Source organism: Mizuhopecten yessoensis, unplaced genomic scaffold (genome assembly GCF_002113885.1).
Source record: "Mizuhopecten yessoensis strain PY_sf001 unplaced genomic scaffold, ASM211388v2 scaffold11069, whole genome shotgun sequence".
NCBI lineage: Eukaryota > Metazoa > Mollusca > Bivalvia > Pectinida > Pectinidae > Mizuhopecten > Mizuhopecten yessoensis.
Window position 1 is genome coordinate 1,878,949 of NW_018408864.1, and position 25,233 is coordinate 1,904,181.

Sequence of the window (25,233 nt, forward strand, 5' to 3'; positions counted from 1 at the left end):
CTCGTAACAGAACTTTTTTAACAGCGTCGTATTACTCGTAACAGACCCTTTTTAACTGTGTCGTATTACTCGTAACAGAACTTTTTTAACAGTGTCGTATTACTCGTAACAGACCTTTTTTAACAGCGTCGTATTACTCGTAACAGACCTTTTTTAATCGCGTCGTATTACTCGTAACAGAACTTTTTTAACCGCTTAAATATTTCATCGATATCTTTTGCACCTGAAAACTTTGTTACACGTGACTGTGTTTAATACACTTAGCTTCTGTTCTCCTCTTGGCTCCGCGTCCTACCACAGCGACACTATAAGTATGACCCCTGGCGTTCTTATGCTAATCACTCGAAGTAGTAGATAATTCAGATTACCTTTATTTGCTTCGACAAAACATATGTCCACACAAACAGTCACCGAGCGAATACTGCCTGTATGACAATTGGTAAGAAGGTGCCATTACGTTTATCTTCGACCGGTATCCCTCCGCCACTAGGCCGTTGGTACCCAAGCAAAATAAAAGTACTTAGTAATATATGGTGGCTTGTATATAAAATTTCGTCTTTTCGCTTTGTCGCCCGCGAAAAGACGCCAAGCGACAAAACGGAAAAAAACCCGAAAAGACGAAAACCGGCCTAAGCTAAAAGACAAAAAGACGAAAAAGCATCAAAGATATAAAAACGAAACAACGGCAAAAGGAGGGAGAAACGACGCAACTTTATTCGACGCTTTGGCGTTATATGAACTTCGGTTCGGATTTTTTTCGCTATTTTACTTTGGCCGGTTTTCATCTTTTCATTCTTTCGCTTTCGCGTTATTTTTTCTATTTCGCTTCGATGGATTTTTTCGTCTTTACGTTATTTTATTTTGTCGATTGGCTTTTTTTTGCGGACAACAAAGCCGAAAGACGAACTATCATAAGCCACAATAGTTATAACATCCCTTTCATCTCCCCGGAACGTGGTCAAACCATTTATAGATTGATCGAATGCAATACACAATGGATGACAGTAGTACAAAAATATAGCACGGAATAACCGACTATATGCTCTACCTACTCAGGCCTTCATGAGTGTTTTATATTTCCATGTTATCGCACTTTTATTAGACAGCTGTAAGTCATTTTGGCATACTGTATCAGCTACCACATTTTAACAGTTCAATCACCTGTGTGGGTTATGCTCATCTGTAACAATGGAGACATCAAAATAATCGTCTAATGCTATTGACGATGCATCTTGTCCTCCATTACAGCATGGCGTCTGGCGTTCAAGGCTGTTCACAACAAACCGAGTGGGCTGTACCAGGATCTCTTCTCTCTGTACGAGGCGGACGATACCCTGCACGCTGACGACCTAACCGCAGTCAAGGATTTCAGCAAGACCAGCAAGCCTTATAAATCCCTCCTATTAGATGATTGGACAAAGAAGAAGATCAGCGTCCAGGCGGTGAGTAGGCATATATTATTAATACAGCATTCTCCTATAATCCCGAAAGTACACACGAATGCAACAACTTCTTCTCCAAAAGTATTCAATATACAATTTGTTCGACTGAGATAACTCATATGATTGTAAGAAATTCACAAGATATAGATACATTATGAAATGTTTCTTGTTACACAACCAATAAGTGTTTCTATGTGACGTTTCGATGACTACATTGTAGTACGGTATGTACGCTGTCACCTTCATCAGACAAATGACCACAGAAGCGTATGCACACAAAAGTGTCAAATGTGTACGAGTTGTCCAAAACTGACTGGATCAGAAAGGAAGCAGTCGGAGTCTCAGATAGAAAAATAATTTGATTGACAGCGATAACTCCAAAGAAAGCAATCTGTTCAAGCGGCAGACACGCAGCAGTGGGCAAGTTCTAAATCGAGATGAGGGGCTCATAGACTCTCGCACATCTATGACCAAGTATTAGACAAAGCGTAGATGAATCGAGTAATTTCGGTACATGCATAACAACTATTGTACATACGCTTACAGCTTTTCAGAATCGACATCGATTTATGGACAACTCGTACACAATTTTCACACTTGTGTGCATACGCTTCACTGGTCATTTGTCTGATGAAGATGACAGCGTACATACCGTACTAGTCATCAAAACGTCACATAGAAACACTGATTGGTTGTGTAACAAGAAACTTTTCATAATCCGTACTTACAAAACGTACCATATCGAGGAAAATGTTAAGAAAGATATAGATAAAATCAGAGTCACAACCACAGAACCTTGGTTGAACTCTCGGGATTAAATAATGTTGTATATATTTTACGCAAGGTATCATGGGATCCTCGTCCTGTCGTCAATGAACAAACCACTGACTTATGTGCAGGTGCACGATGAACTCGATTATGCCTGCTAGGGGAATTATATTTTCGTCTTTTTTAGTTGTTTCTGCAATAACGAGATAAGACAGAATTATAGCGCAACTCCACAAATAAATGATTAAATTGATTCTAAAATAAATAAAAATAAAAAATAAAAAGGAACGTTGAGCTGTTTTGGGAAAACTGCCGATTCCAATAAACCTTCCCGTCTGTTCCACAATACATAGAGTTCCCAAGATGAATCAAGACGTAATTTCTAATTTGAACAATTCAAAAAATGTCGTATTTCGTTGGATAAAACTAGCATATAGAGTCATGCAATTCATTTAAGAATTGAGATACATGTTCTTAACTTTATAATGTTATGCAACGCAAACCTGTTAAATATTTTCCGTCTTTAAGAATACATTAAAACGTTACAGTTCAACTCGGAATATGGTTATGCGTACACTACCTAAATGTTGACAAGATGCATATAAATCCTAATATTTATGTACAAAACAACAAATCAAATTCTGTTTTATATTTCTGTGTATTTTGTTTTGTTTCATGAAATATTTTAACAAAATGTTTACCAGGAAGTTGAGAAAAAAACTGTTTTTGCATGGCAATAACTTGTTTTCTATAGTTGTCATTCCAAGTAAGTGATAAACCTCTACCGATAACAATTCCGGAATTTCCGTCACTAATTTTAATTTGAGTGCATGCCATGTTTGGTCCCCGATTATTCCAACACTATGACAGAACGACTGAACAGCTCACAGCTGAAACACGTTCACGTGCATTGCGTATTGTTGTTATTGTTTTGCAACACCATTGTTGGCTTGTTGGTGTGTCTGAGGGTTTGTCAAAAGAAACATAAATTGAGTGAAATAGTCATACAAAATACGCACATATTTGAAATTTGTTTGTAGACACTCATACAAAGTAACCATTTTATTGTACCACATGATCATTTCGCCAATTTAGGACTAATCAGTGGTATGACAGTTCACGTCTAATAAAATATACTGCGCCAGGTGAACAAAATCTGTTCCTAACAAAACTCGACCAATGATTACTGCCTTTGATGACAAGTGTCATCCTTACAGTTTAAACTTTAAAATTATGATAAATACTGCCTACTATTCATTTCGGAATCTTTTATTGTTCAAATCGATCGTAGATACACGTGAAAAAGGAATTTGGCAACAGGCAAGGACTTATAACGCCCCCTTCTAGATTTGACCTTTAACAATGTGTTTGTGAGCGAGAACTATGACAAAACCATATACATGTACCCTGTTAGAAAATCATGCATTGACGGTTAAAGAAAGACAGACCTCCAGAAAGACAAAGGCGAGCGATATGATGACGTTACCATAGACAGAGAGGCAGGAAATAGACGATACATACTTAAAAAGGACAATAACGGGGAATAGCGAGAAATCTGGAAGCAAAAGGCGGGGAAATACGACGAATTTTAAATTAAAAGACTTCCTTCTTAAAGTCGTCGGTAGAAAATAAAGCGACGTACCACGTCCACTGATAAAGAGTTATTCTCTCTTAGTACCAACATATTTAACAACAATGGGCAGGTGTTGAAACTGAGAAAGACATAAGCAAAAACTACTAGCTATTGTACAAACTGTTTTACACGCTAGAATTAAAACAAAAGCAATACCGTTAAATGGTGAAAGCCTTGGCAGTGCCTTCATCGATATTTACAAAGTAACGTCGACCTCCATTCATTTTTTGTCCTTAAGATTTGGTGGTTCTGTCACCAAAACAAATGTAAACCCCCGTCAGCCCAATACAAATGTAAGTTTGTGGTCGTAATCCTCGACTGTAAAGAGATATACAGCCAATCGGGGTGTAGAGATAATTAGTGTGGTGCTATATCTTTGTGCTAGAGTGTCCGACGCCACCGACCACCTATATATAAGGCGTTACACAGTCTTTATTCCTCTGTAAACACTGCAGATACGTAAATCTAAATTTACTTTATTCATTGATTTCGTGTTACTACCGACGTTCCGTCAGTTAAATCGTAACACCGAAACACTTTAACTGCTGTTCAGCGTAAACCTCTATCAGACCAATCGAAACCAAAGCTATGTAGCTCTAGCTTCTTTGAGACACAGTACGTACTTTAACATTTATTCGCATCGGAAACGTTTCACCGTTATTTGACAGTGTTATTACATGTCCCCTTCCGGATTATCGAAATGTCGCATCAGAATCAAAGCTACATAATTATATCAGTGATCAAATGTCACCATTGTCTTTTTAACAGTATACACATGTAGAAAATGTGGACATTGTCACTTCGCCTGCGTGTTCTAACGTCTGCCTCTTTGTACTTTGGATGTGATTTCGGAAGGGCTTACAGGCCCGCATATTTACAGTCACACCAATGATATACGCCGCTAGAATCCGACGTATTTAATTAACAGAAACAGGGCAGTTGGTTTGTAATCCCCTTCTCCATGTAGATGTTTAATCCAAATACCATTTTTCCCGGAAACTAATCGAAGTCCGGCTGTGTGTAACGTCAAACAATCGTCCTGCTTTATATAAAAGATCGAGTGTATTTGCGTCTAAAATCCCCTCAACACGAATGGAACATGACCAGATGACCACAACCTAGAGTGTCTAGTTCCCCCGGGCAATACAAGTAAAAGAAATCAGTTTTTGCTCTAAAAATTGGTTATAATTAGTCTTTTTGTCCTGTTCCAGTTATGCAGTGTTGATATATCGCCCCTGCGGTAATAAGTAGTTTCCGTTTTAGGAAGGAGAAACAAAGGATGCGATAATCAATACAAAGCGCTAATGATAGCCATCGAGTAGGTGTACCAGTCATACACGTATATGTTACCAATCCTAGAATTCTCCTTTCAAAGTCCGCTATAAGGCGTACTGCTGTAGTTGGTGTGTTTGTAAACTGCTGTGACAGCTTGTAATTCAACACGCACTCGCATCATTCTTTGAATTTACAAAAGGAGGTACACAATGTCCTTAGTTAGGCGGAAGTTGAAGGAAAGGAAGTCGGCATTAGGTGACATATGTGTATTGCTATTATTACACTTCTATTGTTCCTCAAAACATTTAGGTTTTTTGTGCACATTGGCTTTTCGACAAGAAGTATAGAACAAGTGTTTCCTCTTCGGTGTTTTGGTCGTTCTCAAGAAAAGTTTGGACATCAGCTTCGTGTGACTCAATATTTCATAATTGCCGATTTTCAGTTTTTCACGTGAATGTTTGTATTTCCTTCTAAAATGGCTCACATATTGATTTATATAAAATAAGCACTTTTCATTACTTTCACACGGTATTAAACAATGATTATAATAAATAGGAGCGATAAACATTGATGTATCGGTATGCCCAATTTACAAAATTTCTCCAATGCGCTTTTCAGTATCTCTTTAAATCATTCTGGTGCTGAAACAGATTAGGCTTATAAACATACACTATACAACTAGCATGCAGCCTATCGGTCTCCTGGGTATATTGGGTGACATTATAATTAGAAGACGTCTACCATAAAGAGGCTAAATGCAAAACATAAACAGTCGAGTTTTGAAATCTGTCTTCGTTTTTTAATGAGTTTTCCCTGAGGTCTAAATACAAGATTTGTTAAAATAACACAGGGAGTATGTGTCCCATCAAAGTAATCTTGATAAGCTCCAGTAAATAAAAGGGGGCTATTCCAGTTAGTGCTTTTTACGTTTGCGTGTGTTTCATTTTTTTGTATTGTGTCTACATCGTACGGGTCATTTGTGCAACGAATATATATCACTGATGTGATGAGCTCTTTATTTGAGCACATATTTATGGCGACATATTTCTGGAAGAAACAGACCTGAATCCTCATCAGCAGCTCTTGGCGTTGCTTGTGTTTTCGGAGGTAAGTGTTTATTCAGGACTGTTTCTTCTATTTCCAGATCAGATGTCGGCATATTTGAGTGAGGATGTCGACATAAATAACTGACAATCTGGTGTCACATCCGAGCACAAACACGATATAAAGCCTAGTTTCCGGCTTCCTAGATAATCATTTTAGATTAATTATGTCGACAGGTAAATAAAAAAAAAGCCGACATAGGCTTCAGTTTATTTCCACATCATCTCATATTATGTCGATACGAAATACTATTATATGATATCATTTTGTCGTCGTTCATTCATGTAAGACGGGGTCCTCAATAACGCATAACATGTCACCGAATGAGAATGGCTTAATACGTTTAAAAAGTATGCCAGGCACAGTGACTTCACAGACCGATGCCAGACACCAAATAGTTGAAGCTGAAATGTTTGAAAAGTATTGTTGATAACGTTGCAAGTTCTTACAGATATGTACGGGTTCTCATGATCACAGACAACAACAAGCATGGACTACCATCTTAGCTGTTTATATCTCATAACGATGTTTCACAGTCGGTACATGTAATGTTAGGAATGATATAAACTAACGGAACGCAATCATCAACATCCCCCTATTTAGAAGAACATGACTGTCAGTGTCAAAATGAAATGGACATACACAAATTATTATTAAACTGACATAGTTAAGCATACCAATGAATGACTCAAATTTTTAAGACTAGAATATTGAGTAATAAAATTCATTGCTTTTAACAAGCTTAAATGCAGTTCGCATTATATCTTTATCAACTGACAATTTTCACCATAATGGAAATGTATGAATTATTTTTTACCAGTGTTCATGAACCTAAAATAAATTTAAATTGGCACTAGAGCAAAATAGAATGTCACTTTTCACAGAGTCCTGGATTGTCACTTGGCTACCTAGAAACTACTAACATAAACTTATAAACAATAAATATGAAAATCAGTAACGAACAAAGTCTTTCAAATGGCCAGGTTCTTTTCGTTGGCGTACTGGGCGGTGTTCACGTCCAGCGATACTGGGCTGCGCTCTCCGCATCATTGAGTTATAGCCGGTGTGCGAACTATGTAGTCGAGATTTCACATCAGCTCGTAAGGCCTTGGGGATTACTATTGCCTCTCCTTTAACAATGATTTCTTCATAGACGCTTAGACTGTCTCTCATGTCGAAATAGGGCTTGCAACAGTCCTCAACATCCCTTTTTCATCTGGCCATCCGGCCCGGATATTGTTCTTCAGACATTGTAGATCTCCATCTTCCAGAGTAGCCTCCCTTATCTCAGTAAGTCTCTTATCACTTAGGTTGTCGTTTACGCTCACTGACATGATACGATCACGGTTTTCAGATGGGTCAGCGACCGTTGCTCTGCTGAAAGTATTGGCAATGACAAGTTTATCACCTTTAAGGAATCTAAACTCAATATCCTACCTTAAGAGTTTTAACATGATATCTTGCAACCGACGGGGAGCACTGCTGATAGGTTTCCTCAAAATGTACTCTAGTGGTTTGTGATCATTTTGTACTATGATCTTGTGTCCATAGGTGTATTGGTCAAATCTTTCTACACCGTATAGTACAGCCAGAGCGTCCTTTTCAATCTGTGCCCATTTGCGTTGCGAGGGATTTAGAGATGGAGACGCATATTCAATGGGTTTCCCATCTTGGAGTAGAAAAGCACCGAGTCCATCTTTGCTACTATCAACCTGCAGCCATATTTCCTTCCCAGGGTCAAAATATGAAAGTACTGGGGCGCTTGTGAGCTTCTGTTTCACCTTTCGGAATGCATCTTCACAGGTTGATGACCAGTTAAAATCAGTGTCCTTGCGAGTCAGAGCTCTCATTGGTTCTAACATTGTTGAGAGACAAGGTAAGAACCTTGCCATGTATTGAATCATACCACAAAATCTTTTCACACCTGCAACATCCACAGGACTTGGCATATCAATGATAGCTGTAATTTTCTTGGGGTCAGCTTTCACCCCCTCATTTGTGATGGTGTGACCATGGAAAGTGATTTCTTTCAGTCCTATCACCTTCTTCTCTTCATTTAACACTATGTTTCTTTCATCACAACGTTTATACAACTCCTGGTGTGCTTCCTCATCAGTTTCTCCCTGTCCTGCAATGATGATGTCATCAGCAATGGTGAATGTTCCATCAAGTCCTTCAAGAGCCTCGTTTAACTTGCGTTGGATAATTTCACTGGATACATTTAATCCAAATGGTAGGCGTGCCCATCGATAGCGACCAAAAGGTGTGATCATAGTGGTTAGTTCACTAGACAGTTCGTCTAAACGGACATGCCAGAATGCCTCTTTAACATCCAATTTGCTGAATACACGTGCATTTTGTAGCTTAGGTAATACATCATCCAGTGTTGGTAAGGCATAACCTTCTCGCAGCAGGGCAGAGTTGAGACCTTGAGGGTCTAGACAGATTCGTAATTTGCCATTAGGTTTGTGTACTACAGCCATCTGGCTGACCCAGGCTGTGGGCTTTGTCACTGGTATCAGAATACCTCTCTCAACAAGGTTGTCAAGATCAGACTTTACACGATCCTAAAGAGCGATGGGTATTTTCCTACAGGGCAGGAATCTGGGTTTGACCTCGGGGTCAATAGTAAGAGTAACCTCACCCAAATATCCTGGTTGACTTGTAGTTTCAATCTTCCAAATGAACTTTTCTTGATTCACAGTCACAAATCCAAGCTTTCTAATTGTTTTAAGTCCTAGGGGGCACTGTAGCTTGTTAGGGACCACAATAAAGCTTACATTATGCTGTTCTCCACACTTAGGATTCAGTACGTTAAGCGTTGCTTCACCTTCAGGGCATAGAGTACTGCCATTAAACATGCGAATCTTTGTCGTGCATGCACGTACCTGTTCACGCCGAACATACCGTTTGCATATAGTGTTTACATCCGCAGCACTGTCTAGTTGAAAACGCACATCACCGTCATTCACCTGCATTCGAGCAGTGATCCGCTCTTTTTTATCAGCATTTCTTACTGCATTTAACCAGCAGTCATCAGAGTCAGATTCAGAGTGACCTCCCCCTTCTGCAACCAGACGGTGTATCTTCTTACACTTAACCTTGAAGTGATTTCGTCCGCCACACTTTCCACAAGTTTTGAACCAGGCAGGACATTCCTCTTTTTCCATGACTTGTGATTTTCCACAGTATTTACATGATTTCACATTTTGAATATCCATTTTTACAACCTTCTTTTGTGCCTGTGCCTTGTTTTGTTTTCCTTGGTCTGATTTCTCTCTGTTAACCTTTTTGTGCAGGTGGTTGTTCGAATGCAAGTTAGTCTGCATTTCCTGTGCCTGTTTATTGGCCTGCTCATAGGATTGACATATTTTGATTGTCTTGCGTAAATCCAGGTTGTCATCTCGAAGCAGCAGCTGTTGCATTTTCCCAGTAGTTGTGAAAACGATTTTGTCACGAATCATCCGTTCCTCCTTGTCACCGAAGTTACATGATGATGTCCTAGATCTGAGCTCTGTGAGGAATTGGTCAAATGGGTCGAAATAATTCACAGACCAAAATTTATGACTTTCCGCCGAGGGTTACAGTATTGTTCTATTTTCTCAAATACATCTTTAGGATCATTTTTATCCTTGCCAGTCCAATCAAAATGATCGTACACTTTCAGAAGGGTCTCCCCACCACAGTTTATGATCGTCGCGGTTTTTATCGCCTTATTTAACATTTGGATTCCGCTAGCTATTAGATAAATCTCAATACTGCGTTTCCATACCTTGTAATTCTCACTGACATTACCGGTTGTCAGATTAAGTTCTGTAGGCAATCTCAGATTAGAGTTTATGTGTTGGATAACTGACTCACCCATCGCGGGAATATAGTCGAAACCACGCGGTGCGCTCACAGCGTTCCCAAAAAACACATCAGAGTGATTTTTCTTAGTGAGTGTCGACTTTAACAGTTATAAAGTCTTTAGGCCCGATTCCTACCTCTCTCGCCGCTGCCACCATGTTGATAACGTTTCAAGTTCTTACAGATAGGTACGGGTTCTCATGATCACAGACAACAACAACAAGCATGGACTACCATCTTAGCTGTTTATATCTCATAACGAGGTTTCACAGTCGGTACATGTAATGTTAGGAATGATATAAACTAACGGAACGCAATCATCACCAAGTATGTCACGTACAGTGACTTTAATGCACATCACCAGTCACAACATCTAAGTGGCCTAGACGTTTGAAAAGCATGCCATTGTCTGAGTGAATAAAAAAGTATGTTGTAATAGAAATTGTTGGTAGCAAAACTAAACAATGGTGTTCATAACTGACCGGAAAGGTATGTCGTTGTCATAACCGTCACATTCACTGTTATTACTCAATAGTCTATATAAATTAGAATTAGTTATTTTTGACTGTTTCTGGCCTTTTGTCCAATTTCGGCTGTAGGGGTGAAACAGTCAAAACTGTTTTCCCGGTCAGAGCGAACTGTTACCCGGCGCGAATTCGATGCGCAGAAATCCCCCCTCGAGAGCCCCGTTCAAGCGATTCGGTGACCGCGACTCAGTGTTGAAGCAATGGCAACATTGCATGCAGCATTGATACTAATATTTATTTGGTAATAAAACAATTGTTTCAGGGTTATTTTGGGAACAGTCAAAACTATCATCCCTCGGTAGGGGGAATCCCTGTGGAACTGTTTGCCCTTGGCCTAGCGGCCTCGGGCAAACAGTTCCCCAGGGCTTCCCCCTACCTCGGGATGATAGTTTTGACTGTTCCCCAAATAGCCATGAAACAATTGTATATTACTATACTGATACCATCAAACAACACGGCTGCTGGGACATCATATCATAATCCTGGAAGCTTGTCTAGCAAGCATTACTACATGGATGTACATTTTAAGACACAATCTGTGCTGCTCAATGTCAGCGTGCCAAATCCACAAAGTCAGTCCTTACTGTGGAACAACAAGGCAGATATTACGCTGATAGTTTAACAAACATGGATAAATTGGTAATAGATAATGCTGTTGTACCGGATATAATCGCGCGGAAACCGTTTTCGTGATCAAGAATGGATTCTGTGCTTAAACCTGCTTTCTTGCCGCTTGCTTAAATTCATGTTACACCATCAGAAAGTCAAAGTTTAAACATCGAATGGTATTCATCTCTCCCATTCTCTTCATTCTCTCCCAAATCCTTCCAGATCATTGAAATTAATTGTTTGCAGTAAAACGTCACCAAAATAAGCAATTAGGCTTGAGCACAAATTTGACTTTGAGAATGACGGTTTCATGAAAACGGGCCCTGATCGGGGTATCAAACCCCTGCCGTTTTGGTGAGCGGCGAGTGCGCCACCTGACCCTTCAGTCCTCTTAGTACACATTTCTTTGTATATTTTATAATACGTTTGTGAAATCTATACCTCCTTATGTTCACACGAAACACAACGATAAATATTTCAATGATAAAAATACGGTATAATCTTTTGTCTAGCGTAGTCAAATCAGAACGAATTTTGTCATCGGCATGTCAAAACATGAACATATTGTCTTACATGTACTGTTATAACCCTTTAATTATATTTAATTGGGCGGTGTATCATTGCTTTTGATTACAACATGAAATGTTATCACGGAAAACATTTGCATTTAAAATACACCAATTTGCATCACAACGCATTGTCCCATTACAACACAGCGTGCACACATTTTGTATGCTTAACTCATCTGTAACTGAGCTTGTGTGTCTCTCACTAGTTACATCACAAGAACATCTGGCATCCCCAACAAAGAAAATCTTTAATAAAGCATGGTGCATGTCGCCCTCGGATTGCTCTCGTCATTTTAAGCGAGGTACTCGCCGGAATCGTAACCGAATCCTTTGAGGTGCTCTGACGGATCACTGACGCGCACGTGTTAAAGCGCCCCGTCGTATTATTCCGATTGTGATTATATGAACAGAGGGCGAAAGACATTCCAAACACCAGACGTATGTTTCTCGCACATCTGTCAATTGAATAAAAGAAGTATGTACATGGACAGTAAGAAAACATTAGACAGATTGTATTGTATGATATGTTTATTTGTGAATATACTGTTTACATGTGTATCAAATTCACGTCTCACACGTGCATCGTTCCGATAGTCATTTCCATTCTCGATCATGTATTGTTTTTCATTAACCGATCATTAATTCCATATAAATTGTTCAAGTCTCAACCTTGAATTAAACACCAACAACGTTCGACGAAATATCTATACATAAGAAAGGATATAACAAGAAAAAAAAATCAAGAAACCTATCGTATAGTAATCCACGCGTCCAACAACAAATGCTTGACACCCTTGCATATAATACTGTATATATTATAAATGTGTAAGCTGTGTCGAATGGCAGCAGAACTCACTTTTCCTTAATTGGTTTATAACAGCGTAACCTTGTACTGTCGCGACGTGGTGCCATGCCTGTCAGTAAGGCCTTGATCGCGGCGGAAAAAGTGCCTTACATCATTAATAATAGTTCACATATTGTTTTAATATCGTTCAACCATAATTACGAGGGCACACACGTCAAACTAGAAATGTTTTCAATCATACAGTACATGGCAAACGTTATTTGTAAACAAAACTAGGCTGCCACTTTCCATATGTTATAGAGGGGGGGGGGGGGGGGGGGGGTCCATTTACTTGCATGACAAAATATAATTTCCAGTAACTCTACGATCACACCTACGAATGAATACAATTCTGCACCAACCAGTTTAGGTTAAGCTATTGTTTAACTTTAAAGTTGAAAAATTGAAAATATTAATGATTTTTGAATGCAATGTGATAGATAGGGATTGACCAACAAAAGCAGAGTTACATGAATACATGCATTTTTTTTTATTATTTCAATATAAACACAATTCATGCATCTCCTGTCCCGACTCACTCCTTTAGTAACGAACGCACACCTACTACTATCTACTCCACTACTAGCTAACAAAAAGACACTTAACGAAAAATCCTTTGTAATACAATGAGAATATAAAACGTAACGTTAGTATGGAGAATGCAACACAAAAACCCGATGGTAAAAGAAGCTTCGGTGTCAGTGTTAAATTCAAAAGAATGGCAGGAGAGCGGGGCTTTAAAAATTGGAACACATTTTTTGGTGGGGTTAAAAAGTAAGAGGACGGGTCCTTAAAGACACGCTACCGGAAACAGATAGGAATGAAACGAGCTAGAAAGAAAGGAAACGAAAAAGGGTTGCGATGGGGGATATTCTCATCGTAGAAGAAGCATTAAAGACACCTCGTTTCTGCAGGAGTCCTACATTAGTCGCCTTTTCGATACACGTGCGGTGAGAAACAGCAGGTCTATGTTGTGTATTCTTCATTGTCCCCATAACAGAAAACAAGGAAAAAACCATCCCGAAGTCTGCAAGGAGGTGGGGCGCATTAATCGCCTCTTAAGTTCATACAGTGAGAAGAAACAGGTATCATCTTGTATGAAGACGGATGCCTTGTAGGACACTGCAGAAAAGAAAGAGAACGTAGAGGAAGAAAACGTCCACTGTTAACAGCAAACCATCTTAGATTTCTTCAATTTCCTCTATACAGATGACAAGGAGGTACACCCGAGAGTACGCTACATGTATAAATGTAGGGCGATGTCAGCGGTATGAGAAAGTAAGAAGTTGCGATAGAATATTGGGGACTGAAGAGTGTGCGAAAATAAGAGTAAGTGATTGACTGTAGGCTACTGAAAAGTGGTAGACTATTTGGTGCTGACGAATGTGAGAAAGTAAGGGCAAGCCGTTACTGTAGTGTTGCTGAAAGGGTTTTAGAAACGTGGGCGTGGTTGGAAGGCGACATGAAGGCAGGAGCGAGGCGTTATATAAATGAAGTCTATAGATATAGGTCGTCTCGAGTTAGCAGGAACAGTAATTCGTGGAGGGATAACGACTTTATTATGCAGGTCTCGTGCCTATAACAATTGACTCATGTAATTGAAGGATCATACAAACGTTCTTGTAAAGACTAGAGAAATTGGCAATTTAATTTCGGAATCGGATATTAAAAAAAGTCAAGGTTGAGTGCAGGAAATTAAATTGATGATTTTTTCCACGATTCTTTTAAGTGAAATACACGTGATTACGAAGAAACATAGTACAAAGCCTAATGTGATAGTTCTCTGATTTTATAAAAAAAAAAAGAACACAGCTAGATAAATAACGCAAGACATATATATTGTAAGTAGCACTGCCGAAATATTTTCATAGCAACGATTTACTTTTTCACAATAACGAAATGATACAATACTAAACCGTATTTCTAAACATTTTCCTCATGTTGGTAAGTATTGATTATGAAAAGTTCTTTTTACACAACCAATACAATGTTATATGTGACGTTTCGATGACTTGTACTTTATGTACACTGTCACCTGCACCAGACAAATGACCAATGAAGCGAATGCATACAAAGGTGTAAAATGTAAACGAGTTTTATTGGTTGTGTAAAAAGAACTTTTCATAATCAATACTTACCAACGTGAGGAAAATGTACTGCGCATGTACCACACTTCTCTCGTTATTAAGTTTCCCGAAAAAATATGTCATTGATCTTGATTTCCGGATTGCGGTACACGACACAGATTTGAAATTAAACTAGTATTGCTTGTTAAGGGTTGTATGGTTATAAAGAGAGGCACACATCTGTATATGGAGTTATCGTAATGTTGTTGATTTAAGTTATTAATTTTGAGAAGCCTATGAACCTTGCTCGTTGGCCGGGACATGTATGTGATATATGGAAATCGAATATTATATGAACAACGTAAGACATTACTATACAAAGAAGAAAGCCGGCGGAGGACTTTATGTTCATTGTATAATTCTTAATGTATACTACATTTAATTTTCTGTAAAGAACAAATTTAATTTGAAAATTGCTGAATTTGCAATTGCTTGCAACAATCACTGATAATTCAGAAACGTGTCTATTATTTATAAAAAAAAAAAATTGTGTGGTACGGTATCATTTTATCATGCAAAACCGCATTTATTAATGGGCAATACTAGTCTTTCTGTTTTGTTTGATTTTCAGTTCTCGCGCTTTTTGGTGATTTTTTTGAAGATTTAGTGGGCTTTTAAGAGACATTTGAGAAACACAAAAATCTAATCGTTCAGCAAAGCAGTGGAAAGCACTTAAGTCGTATTAATGGAATTTATTATCTGTCCGGAAGCGTTTTATACAGAAATGTAGTACGCTCGACCTTTAAAGTGAATTACACAATTCTGAACGTCGCAGACATTCCACGGAATAGCGTCTCTATACATACCGTCATTTTGTCATGTCGATAGAAACTGCTTGTATGGTTACTAATTAAACCCTGCCTTTGATGCATCGTAACATGTTTACAAATCAGCAACGATGTTTCCCTTAATTAGAGGATCGGGTGCAAATGATCAAATTTTGACGACAATTGTCTAATCTTTGGGTTTATTCAGTGTCAGCTAGAATGGGTACAAGTATAAGGGCAAAACACTAACATTAGTTGCCTCATACAATGATTTAGGTAGACTGCGGTAGTGCTTTCTTATAAACAGGGGAGGTGATTATCGGATGTCTGTCCTCGCAATAGGAAGGTTAAATGCGGACGATGTCCACAGATTACGGGGCAAAGTAGGCAAGAGAGAAATAAAGACAGAAAAAGAGGGTTTATGTAAATAATGTTTGAGTTCTTAAACAAAAGGACAGACGAAAACTCGATTTATGTCGGGGGAACCATATTTTACCCCATTCGATGATAGTACTCAGGAGTCCAATTCTGTATGAATATTCTCGATTTCAAGGATAACCGACGCCGGGGGATTACCAATGTACATATAGCAACTGTCTAGGTTAGTACATGTATTTATATCACGGCCACCAATAAGAACTGTCTGATGCAGTACTCACATCAAGGTCGTCAGCAGATAAACACATGTAGACATTGTATATGTCTTATGTACTATAGAGAACTAGTATTCAGGTTAACAGAAGGTTACCCATGTAGACATCGCATATGTCTTATGTGCTATAGAGTACTGGTATTCAGGTTAACAGCAGGTTACCCATGTAGACATCGCATATGTCTTATGTGCTATAGAGTACTGGTATTCAGGTTAACAGCACGTTTACCCCTGTAGACATTGTGTATGTCTATGTGCTATATACTGCTAGTATTCAGGTTAACAGCACGTTTACCCATGTAGACATTGTGTAAGACTATGTGCTATATAGTACTAGTGTTCAGGTTAACAGCAGGTAAACACATGTAGACAGTGTATATGTCTTATGTTCTATAGAGTACTAGTATTCAGGTTAACAGCAGGTTTACCCATGTAGACATTGTGTAAGTCTATGTGCTATATAGTACTAGTATTCAGGTTAACAGCAGGTTACCCATGTAGACATTGTATATGTCTTATGTACTATAGAGTACTAGTATTCAGGTTAACAGCAGGTTTACCCATGTAGACATTGTGTATGTCTATGTGCTATATAGTGCTAGTATTCAGGTTAACAGCAGGTTTACCCATGTAGACATCGTATATGTCTTATGTGCTATAGAGTACTGGTATTCAGGTTAACAGCAGGTTTACCCATGTAGACATCGTATATGTCTTATGTACTATAGAGTACTGGTATTCAGGTTAACAGCAGATAAACACATGTAGACAATGTATATGTCTTATGTACTATAGAGTGCTAGTATTCAAGTTAACAGCAGGCTTACCCCTGTAGACATTGTGTATGTCTATGTACTATAGAGTACTAGTATTAAGGTTAACAGCAGGTAAACACATGTAGACAGTGTATATGTCTTATGTACTATAGAGTACTAGTATTAAGGTTTACATCAGTAGACATATGTAGACATTGTATATGTCTTATGTACTATATAGTGTTAGTATAAGGGTTAGCAGTAGGTAAACACATGTAAATATTGTTCATTTCTTGTGCGCTGAAGCGACAATGTTATGGCGGACATATTTTGATTGACAGCAATGGAAGCTAGAGTCAGTTTTGTTTTACACCGTTATCTTATTTCCAGACTGTTTATTTTCATTGAAAAACCGTAACAATACTGTCCCCTCTGTTAGATATCATCAGTTTCCACACTTTTGAGATTATTTAGTATGGAGAGGATGAAGCATAATCATAACCCTAATGACGAACCGGAAGTGATACCATGAGTTATCAATGACGCAGTTACACGGCTTTAATACATGCGTGAACGCGATATACTAAGGCCCTAATACAGAACCGAAAGTAGCATAGAATGTAACCTTTGAAAAAGTTCCAGGGCCTTTTCATACAGAACAGGAAGTTAATATTCTATTCCTATTACATACCCAGAACTTATTAAGTATGCACTATATGAGTTATTTGCATAACACGTATACGAAACTGGCAGATAGAAGTCTGTTATCTGTATTATATCAGTCTATGAAAAGTTTACATACACCTTTTATAAAAGTACAATGTAGGCTCCAAGTGTTACCATGAGAACAGCAGGCACTTTTTAACTTATTTGTTTACTTTCCAAAATCGATGTCACAACTTAAAATTCCGATTCAATTGTCCAGTTATTGTTTCACGGTTTCGTATCTGCAGGATACCGACACAGCCATTCGAACCATCGTAGAATATAAAATGTAAATTGCAGGCATCCGAAAAGAGACTCTAATGTAAAGAAAAAAACGAATAAAACAAAGATTCCAATTCATGAGACTGGTGCAGCAAATCCGTTTTGCATCTTCTATGGTTCCTGGTAGAAGATACTTAAGGTCTCCCCTGATACTGTTGGTCTCAATCTAGTAACGTCCTGTGACAATGTAGCGGATACAGCAGTCCTATTCTTTCCCAAACCTTGCGCAAACAGGTAAGGGATCAAGCTACTTAAGGTCACAATTTACACGGATCATCCTTACATGTATATAGACAGAAATTGTTTATATCTGAAATCCACACGTAGTGACAGTTGTACATTTGCCTTTGCGTATGGTTACACTAGCAAAAATCTTAATTCAATCCATTGACACCAAAGAGAAATGGTCTGCAATTCCATTGCTTCTGACGTCATTATGGCATGTCGGCTAACACGCAAACAAAACATTCATTTCGATGTTTGATCAGAGCAGATATACACAAATTGACAATTTGATTAAAACTGAATGTACCATCTGACAGCACAATAGGTGGAATACATTTATTTCTGCCCTTCCGGATATTGAATTCACTCACATTTTAAAACAATGAATGCTTTTACCATCGACATAATACAATTGCCGGCCGTTTGTTTGACAGCTATTGTATATATCCCTATGATAAAGTGATTTATTTTTTATATTACTAACAACCACATTATTCTATTGTTCACACTATCTGTTTATTTACCCCGCTGGTAACAGGCTGTTAGAGTTCCAATACCCAATTCAACATATTGGCAATGAAAAATTGTAACAATCGTTTTCAAGAAAACAAAATACATATCATAATCAAATGATGGTACAATGTAGGTACATAGAACTCTGTGGAATCCGTCAGATGGCGCTATAAAATTGTTGTGTGGTTAATAACCGTCTTCACTTGACCTTAGCTGTGTGGAGGACGACTAACATATACAGCCAGAATCTGCTATCATGAAGTAGGAACACTGGGATTCATTGGGATGGTTTCCATATATTTATTATTCGCCACAAAACATCAAGCCGCATTACGATGGTGCAAGCTGATAATATTTAAGCAACTCAATGGTGATTTGTTTTGCCGCATAAAGTATAACAAGGTGTGTGGGGGGGGGGGGGGGGGGGGGGGGGTTACAGTAGGAAGGAAAAAAAGAATATCTCCGCAGGTATAATTAGGCAAAAATTTGGATGGGGAAATGTGAATATCCTGCAAGGTGCGTAAGGAGAAATGTGGCCGGAAGGAAAAGTGAGGGGACGAGGACGGCATTTGAATAACCGAGACTGGTAGAAAATTCACCGAGGGAAAGTAGAGAGGTTGGCGGATAAGGAGATATCATGTCATGACATTATGTACAAATCTGCTATCTTTGTCTTTTTAACAGTTAATAAATCTATATCTACATTTGCTCTGCATCCTTCCATTGCAATGCATTGAGAAGGGAAATGCTGTTATGAGACTATATTTACATTCGCTCCCATTGAAGCTGTGTAAACCGTGACTGCGATACCCAGTGAGATTCCTTGGAGACCATTGTTTCCTATTGATGACGTAATTTACATTGTGACGTCATAATGGTAACGTTGGAGATCCATCGCTGCTCGCAGGCTGTAGGCTGTTCGTTTGTTTGGATTTACGCACGTTACGGAGGCTTTGTACCAATATAAAAGCAAATGTATTGGAGTTTGCTTTATTCTGAGTGTACCATCATTCTACGAAAATATGTAAATATAAGAATTGATCTTCAGTTTGACTGCGTATACGGTAGTATGATCGCAGTTGGCAACGAACATATTCTTTATGGAGCGCTAACGGGCTACATAGAATATGTTCGTTGCCAACTGCGTTCATACTACCGTATACGCAGTCAAAATGAAGGTCAATCCTTAAATAACAACATTTGCTACATTACATTTTAACGTCATCAATCTCTATTGTGACGTCATCAATTTTCATTGTTGTCAAGACTTAATTTGCTGTTTGAAATAACTAAATAAAGCGTAACTACTTTATCAATGTCAATATAAATAATGAATATTTTAGCAAATATTGTTGTGGTCCTATAACTCACATTTCTATTGCTGACAAACTTACATTTTCCATTAAGTTTATCGTTATTTGGTAAAATATGCATTGCTTTAGTAAACGTTTTAGTGTGGTCGTGGTTAGCTATTTACACTGTGTTCACAATTTCGAAAACAATATTAGTGATTTTAATAATTTCTTACAATACCATTTCATGCGAGATAACGAGGTCGGTATTAGTTGATCGTGTCTGACATAATACTAATCTCGCTGTAACGTTGATAGCATATTACATAAAACATTTAAATAGGAATGATCAAAAACTGGTTCTGTTGGTCGAAAAGTATTATTTTGGTCTTTCACCAACTATCTCCGGTACTTTCTCGGACAGTAGAAGATCGAACTCTCCTGTCCAGTATAGTCGTCGATTGAAACGTTTTAAATTCTCGCGACAGGCAACCACACATCCTTACACGGACACAGTACGATTGAAAATAAAATAGAACTTACTACCACTCTTTGTTTGAGAGGCAACCATGTTCCACAGGCCATCATAAGGACGAAATATGAAATCAATTTCCACACGAGGAAACAGGAAATGAAATCACGAAAACAGACAACACGAACCCCCAGAACGTCTGACTTCGTTTATCAGTTTAGAGGATATTTATGGGACCACAATGAAGCCCGTTGCTAAGGTTTCTTAACAATAATCCATATAGCGTGTAAAACTTTATTTCTAAATAACCATGAACACTTTAACAATATCAAAAACTGGACGTCATTGTGCAGTTGATATTCATGATTTTGAGGTCGGAAGCTATTTTGAATGAGAGACTAAATTTCTGTTGTCTAGTCGGGATTTGCTTTGCCATAGAATTCAAGATCAACAAATAGATTAATTTTGCTACAAAATATGTATTTTCCGTATTTTTGAAAACAGATATCGTCCGCCATCTCCATATTAGTATCAATTATAAAATAAAACATGTGGAGTTTATTTTCAAAATATAGTTAATCTGTCAGCTCAATCAATACGAGTTATCTGGCACTGTTTTCCCGATTATCCCACGCCACTTAATATCTGCAGTGTTACAACTGACGTAATAGGAAGCCGGCGTCCCCTGAAAATTGAGCAACCGGAGACCTATGATATAATTTTTAACGATTTGGAGTTTTTGCGGCACTCAATGTCTTGTAAAGACTACGTCCAATGAAGATGGGCCATTCCAGAGCCAAGACATCTTTAGCATTTTGTGTTTTTGTAACAGTTAATGTCATTGAAATGGCGTCCACTGAAGGTGGATACAAATTTAAAAGCAATCTAATATTCCACTGAAGAGGCACATCTTACACCGGGAGCAGTATACCTCACTCGGTCATTTAATATTGTCATTCTGACAGAGGCCAGAGGTGTCCAGGGGAACACGACAGAAAGGCAGCGGAGATAATTGGTAAGATACAGCAGGGCAATGGGGAAAATACGTTAATTTGATTACATGCGAGTTTAAAGGTCAAGTACTGAAACCACGTCACGGCAGCAACAACACTTTGGGACAATATCGGAGCTCAATTAGAAAACGATACAAGCATGAACTGAGGGGACATTAAAACAATTAGAACCTCCCAATTAACCAGCGGGAAACCATGTCCTTAAATTTGTAATATAACTTAAACCCGGTAGCATGATATGATTGGTTGATAGGGGTTTAATGTTTTTGCGACAGTGAAGGTCACAGCAACGTTTTTACGTGTCATCTCAATGAAATAGCCCGGAAAGGGTAGCATAAAACCCGACCAGGTCACAAATACACGCAGTTGGAAAAAGAGTAGGTAAGATATGTTAGGATCAAAGTGTTAATTCGAGTGTTACGATTCCAGGTTATAATATTTACTGACTAAGTCTAGAATATTGTGATATTACGCAGTTGCCAAATGGTCAAGGTCGAACGTGTGTGACATGAGAAGAGACGAATGACACTATTAGGCCTTGAATACCACCCGGAGGTTATAACGACAGCGGAGATGGACCGGAATTAAAGCCGAATTGAACACTTAGATATAGATTGGCCTTGTATAATGAATTTAATTGATTGACAGATATTTACATATTATTAAGAAACTGCGATAAGGGTAACGCGTATGTGATCATGTGTTAGTGTGAAGACAATTTAAATGCTTTAACGAAAATGAATGACGTAATTGTTAGTTGTAAACTTGTTTATTCGGTGATCATCACTCATCACTCATTTTCACTACGGTATCATCTGGTAGCAAACATGCACGTGCCAATACGCAAGAGACGGCTACATTACAGTCAGGGGCGGGTTGTGTTTGATTTGTAACCCTCCACAATAGAGGTGCACACCTACGTGGTAATACATTTAACATTTACTAGAAATGACAGGGTATGCATTTAGTCACGTGACTGTCTGCTATGGATAATTACCATGAATGCATGTGTACTTAGACGTTACGTAATTACCCTGTGTGCTAACCGATACATCAGAGTGTCGACACGGTACGTTTCAGCGTGAAGACAAGATTGATGTGCTAATGTCGGGGTCGGGACCGCCTGGGAAGTAAGGTGGGGAGAATACAGGGAGGAATACGATGTAAACTGAAGCATGTTGATATATTGTAAGCCGGTTTCTTCATTTTCAGTTCTTCCTATTACATCTTGATCATGTTGAAGGGATGTGGGACTTTTGTTAACATAGACGTGTACATGTTAGATGTTTATTTATGGAGGAAGTCGGGTATTCAGACACGGGTCTGTGTTTGTTGTGGGAAAGTGATTTGACTGCGGATTACTGGTGTTAGTTACCGAGTGTATTACTTCTATATGACAACCACAGATCGATTGCACTCTTGTTATATAATGATGAGGTTGTCGGGATATACGCGTTTCTCCACCAGTAACAGCAACATCGGGGAATAATACATCACAATAATACAGTACACATTTCTCATTTCGTACACAAATAAACTATTGCAGCAAAGTTGGGAATCTAGCGTACATATCATATAGTTTGCCCAGTTACTTATTATCACAAGAGAAGTATATGCACTCATTTCAACGTTTTTACATGCTTTATCCCATATGCATGTCGTTCAAAGTATTTTAGCTCAAAATAAGACAACCTTTAAACTATCGGGATCTCGAACAGTAAGCCGTTCGGACCTGGACTTTCATGTTATAAAACCTTCGAAACACAAGGTCGGCAGGCACTGTCGTAAGACTTATGTTGTTGTCCAAGACTATAGCCATTTGTCCTGTTTGATACCTAGTGTGGATCTCCTAATGCGCCATTGTGCTAGTCCTTACTTATTAGTATTATTTTGATACTGAGTACAACAGAAAGTCACCAATAGTTGCTGCCTGTCACCGAATATGTTGGCTACCTAATGTAGTTATGTTGACGGATCGGCACTTGGCTGTAAAAAGGTCATGACCTTTTCAGAGATAACTGATGATTAATATCCAATAGAATATCTGAATTATCGGTATTGCCGCTCGACATCAGCTGCGGGTGATGAGTTAGAACATGATTGGGTGAAGTTTACACTCAATCATCATCCGTCAAACATCCGGGTCCTACACTCGTCCTGGAACAAGAAGTCAATCCATGACACTCTTGGGAAACATAATTCTTTTATGGCCATTTACGCTATGCTCTTTACGAGCGGACGATGTGACAGTAGTGTAAATTGGTTAGGACTAAAATATTCTTCATGAAATATGGCATTATCTTTATGATGCATTTGTTTTAGAATCACGACGGCGAATAACGGGCCATGGTACGTGACGGTATAGTAGAACGAACCTCTGTGTTGGAACACTGACTATCCGCAAAACTACCGGCACCGATGTTTATCTTTGTGTAACAGGATTTTATTGATGTCTTTCGAAAGGAAGCTTAAACATTGTTTATGTATTGCAGTACATTCATTACTGAACTTGCAATCCATTACCGTCTTTAAGAACACTCAGTCAATTCGGTCGCACCAATATTTGCTGCTTTTTTGTCATTCAGCTTTTCAGACCCATAATTCTAAATAATCAAAATTGAAATTTGAAATTGATATTGGAACAGAAGTAGACAGTTTTCACTATTTCAAATTGAGTCATGTTTATTAAATGTATGTCAAACATTGTGTAATGTAACTATGGTAACTATGGGTAACCTTGACGACTGTGTTACAGTAGTGTAAGACATTTCACCATTACTAACGGTATACGTTAATCACATTACTTGCACCAATGCGGTTATGTCACGTGTTCTTATATGTGATGCAAGAGTAACTGCACCATCACGAAACCGATTCACGTGTAAGCATACTGTTACACATTTTTCAGCGCATGAGAGCATGCATGAACATATTTCTAAAAACAGTCAGGTGATGCATGGTTCTATTAAGATGAAAAATAGCAAGGCAATACTGTAACATTTTAACGTTGGCTGAATTAGCACAATTCCAGTGTGTGTTTCCTTTAACATGATTAAGGTATATGTTTATCCGGTTATTGATCGAATGTTGCCGTTCTTTCTAAGATTTCACTTGTATGGCGAATAGTTCAAGGTGTTGTGCTGGAAACACGTTACCTTACGGGCGCCCTGTTTTTGTCCGGACTTGTGGGAGTAAATAGGTCCCAGGCGTTCGTCACAGAGTTCCAGTTTGACCATGCGTATCAACGATGAGTTATGTTTAATAAACGCTTTGGTATATAAGGTCTTTACTGAATTTCCTAGCAGTAAACTCTAACAAGCAGTGCTGTTTATACCGAGCTTACCACGGAGGCTCTTTCGTGTTGATAAATTTAACATTTCAAATATTTGTACATTCTTGTAAGCACACAATATGTGCATCTCATGTGAAACAAGCATTGTTTCTCTTTTTTTGAAAAATAATTTATCGTCACCGATTCAAAACACTTTCTTCAGGGTCGGACGAGTTCGTAAAGCACAACCATCAACATTTGTGACGTTTCGATGACTGATTCAATATGCACTATGTCACCTTCAACAAGTGACCGGTAAAGGTAACATTTTTGTAGCTAAGGTGTAAAATATGTACGAGTTAGGAACAACACGATCGCCGTCGACTCGGCTACTCTAAAAGCGAAAGTAGCGTTAGGTGTAAAACATGTATGAGTTGGTAACAAGATAACCGCCGTCTATTCGGATCCGCTCAAACGTTCGTGCACGTAGTTATTAACCGATGTGTTTATTTACGTATACAATGGTATAAAAGTAAATAA

At 38.4% G+C, this 25,233-nt stretch overlaps 1 protein-coding gene across 4 annotated transcripts in view; it reads left to right on the top strand.

Moving 5' to 3' along the window:
- Positions 1 to 25,233, top strand: part of LOC110465278 — a 205,840-nt gene that overhangs the window by 92,092 nt on the left and 88,515 nt on the right. For 3 of the 4 annotated variants that reach the window (XM_021520986.1, XM_021520989.1, XM_021520987.1), the window contains exon 3: positions 1,249 to 1,442. In XM_021520986.1, the coding sequence (XP_021376661.1) occupies positions 1,249 to 1,442 (194 nt within the window). Of the gene's footprint in view, positions 1 to 1,248; positions 1,443 to 22,545; positions 22,611 to 25,233 lie in introns of those variants that run through there. The other variant, XM_021520988.1, reaches the window with a different exon arrangement.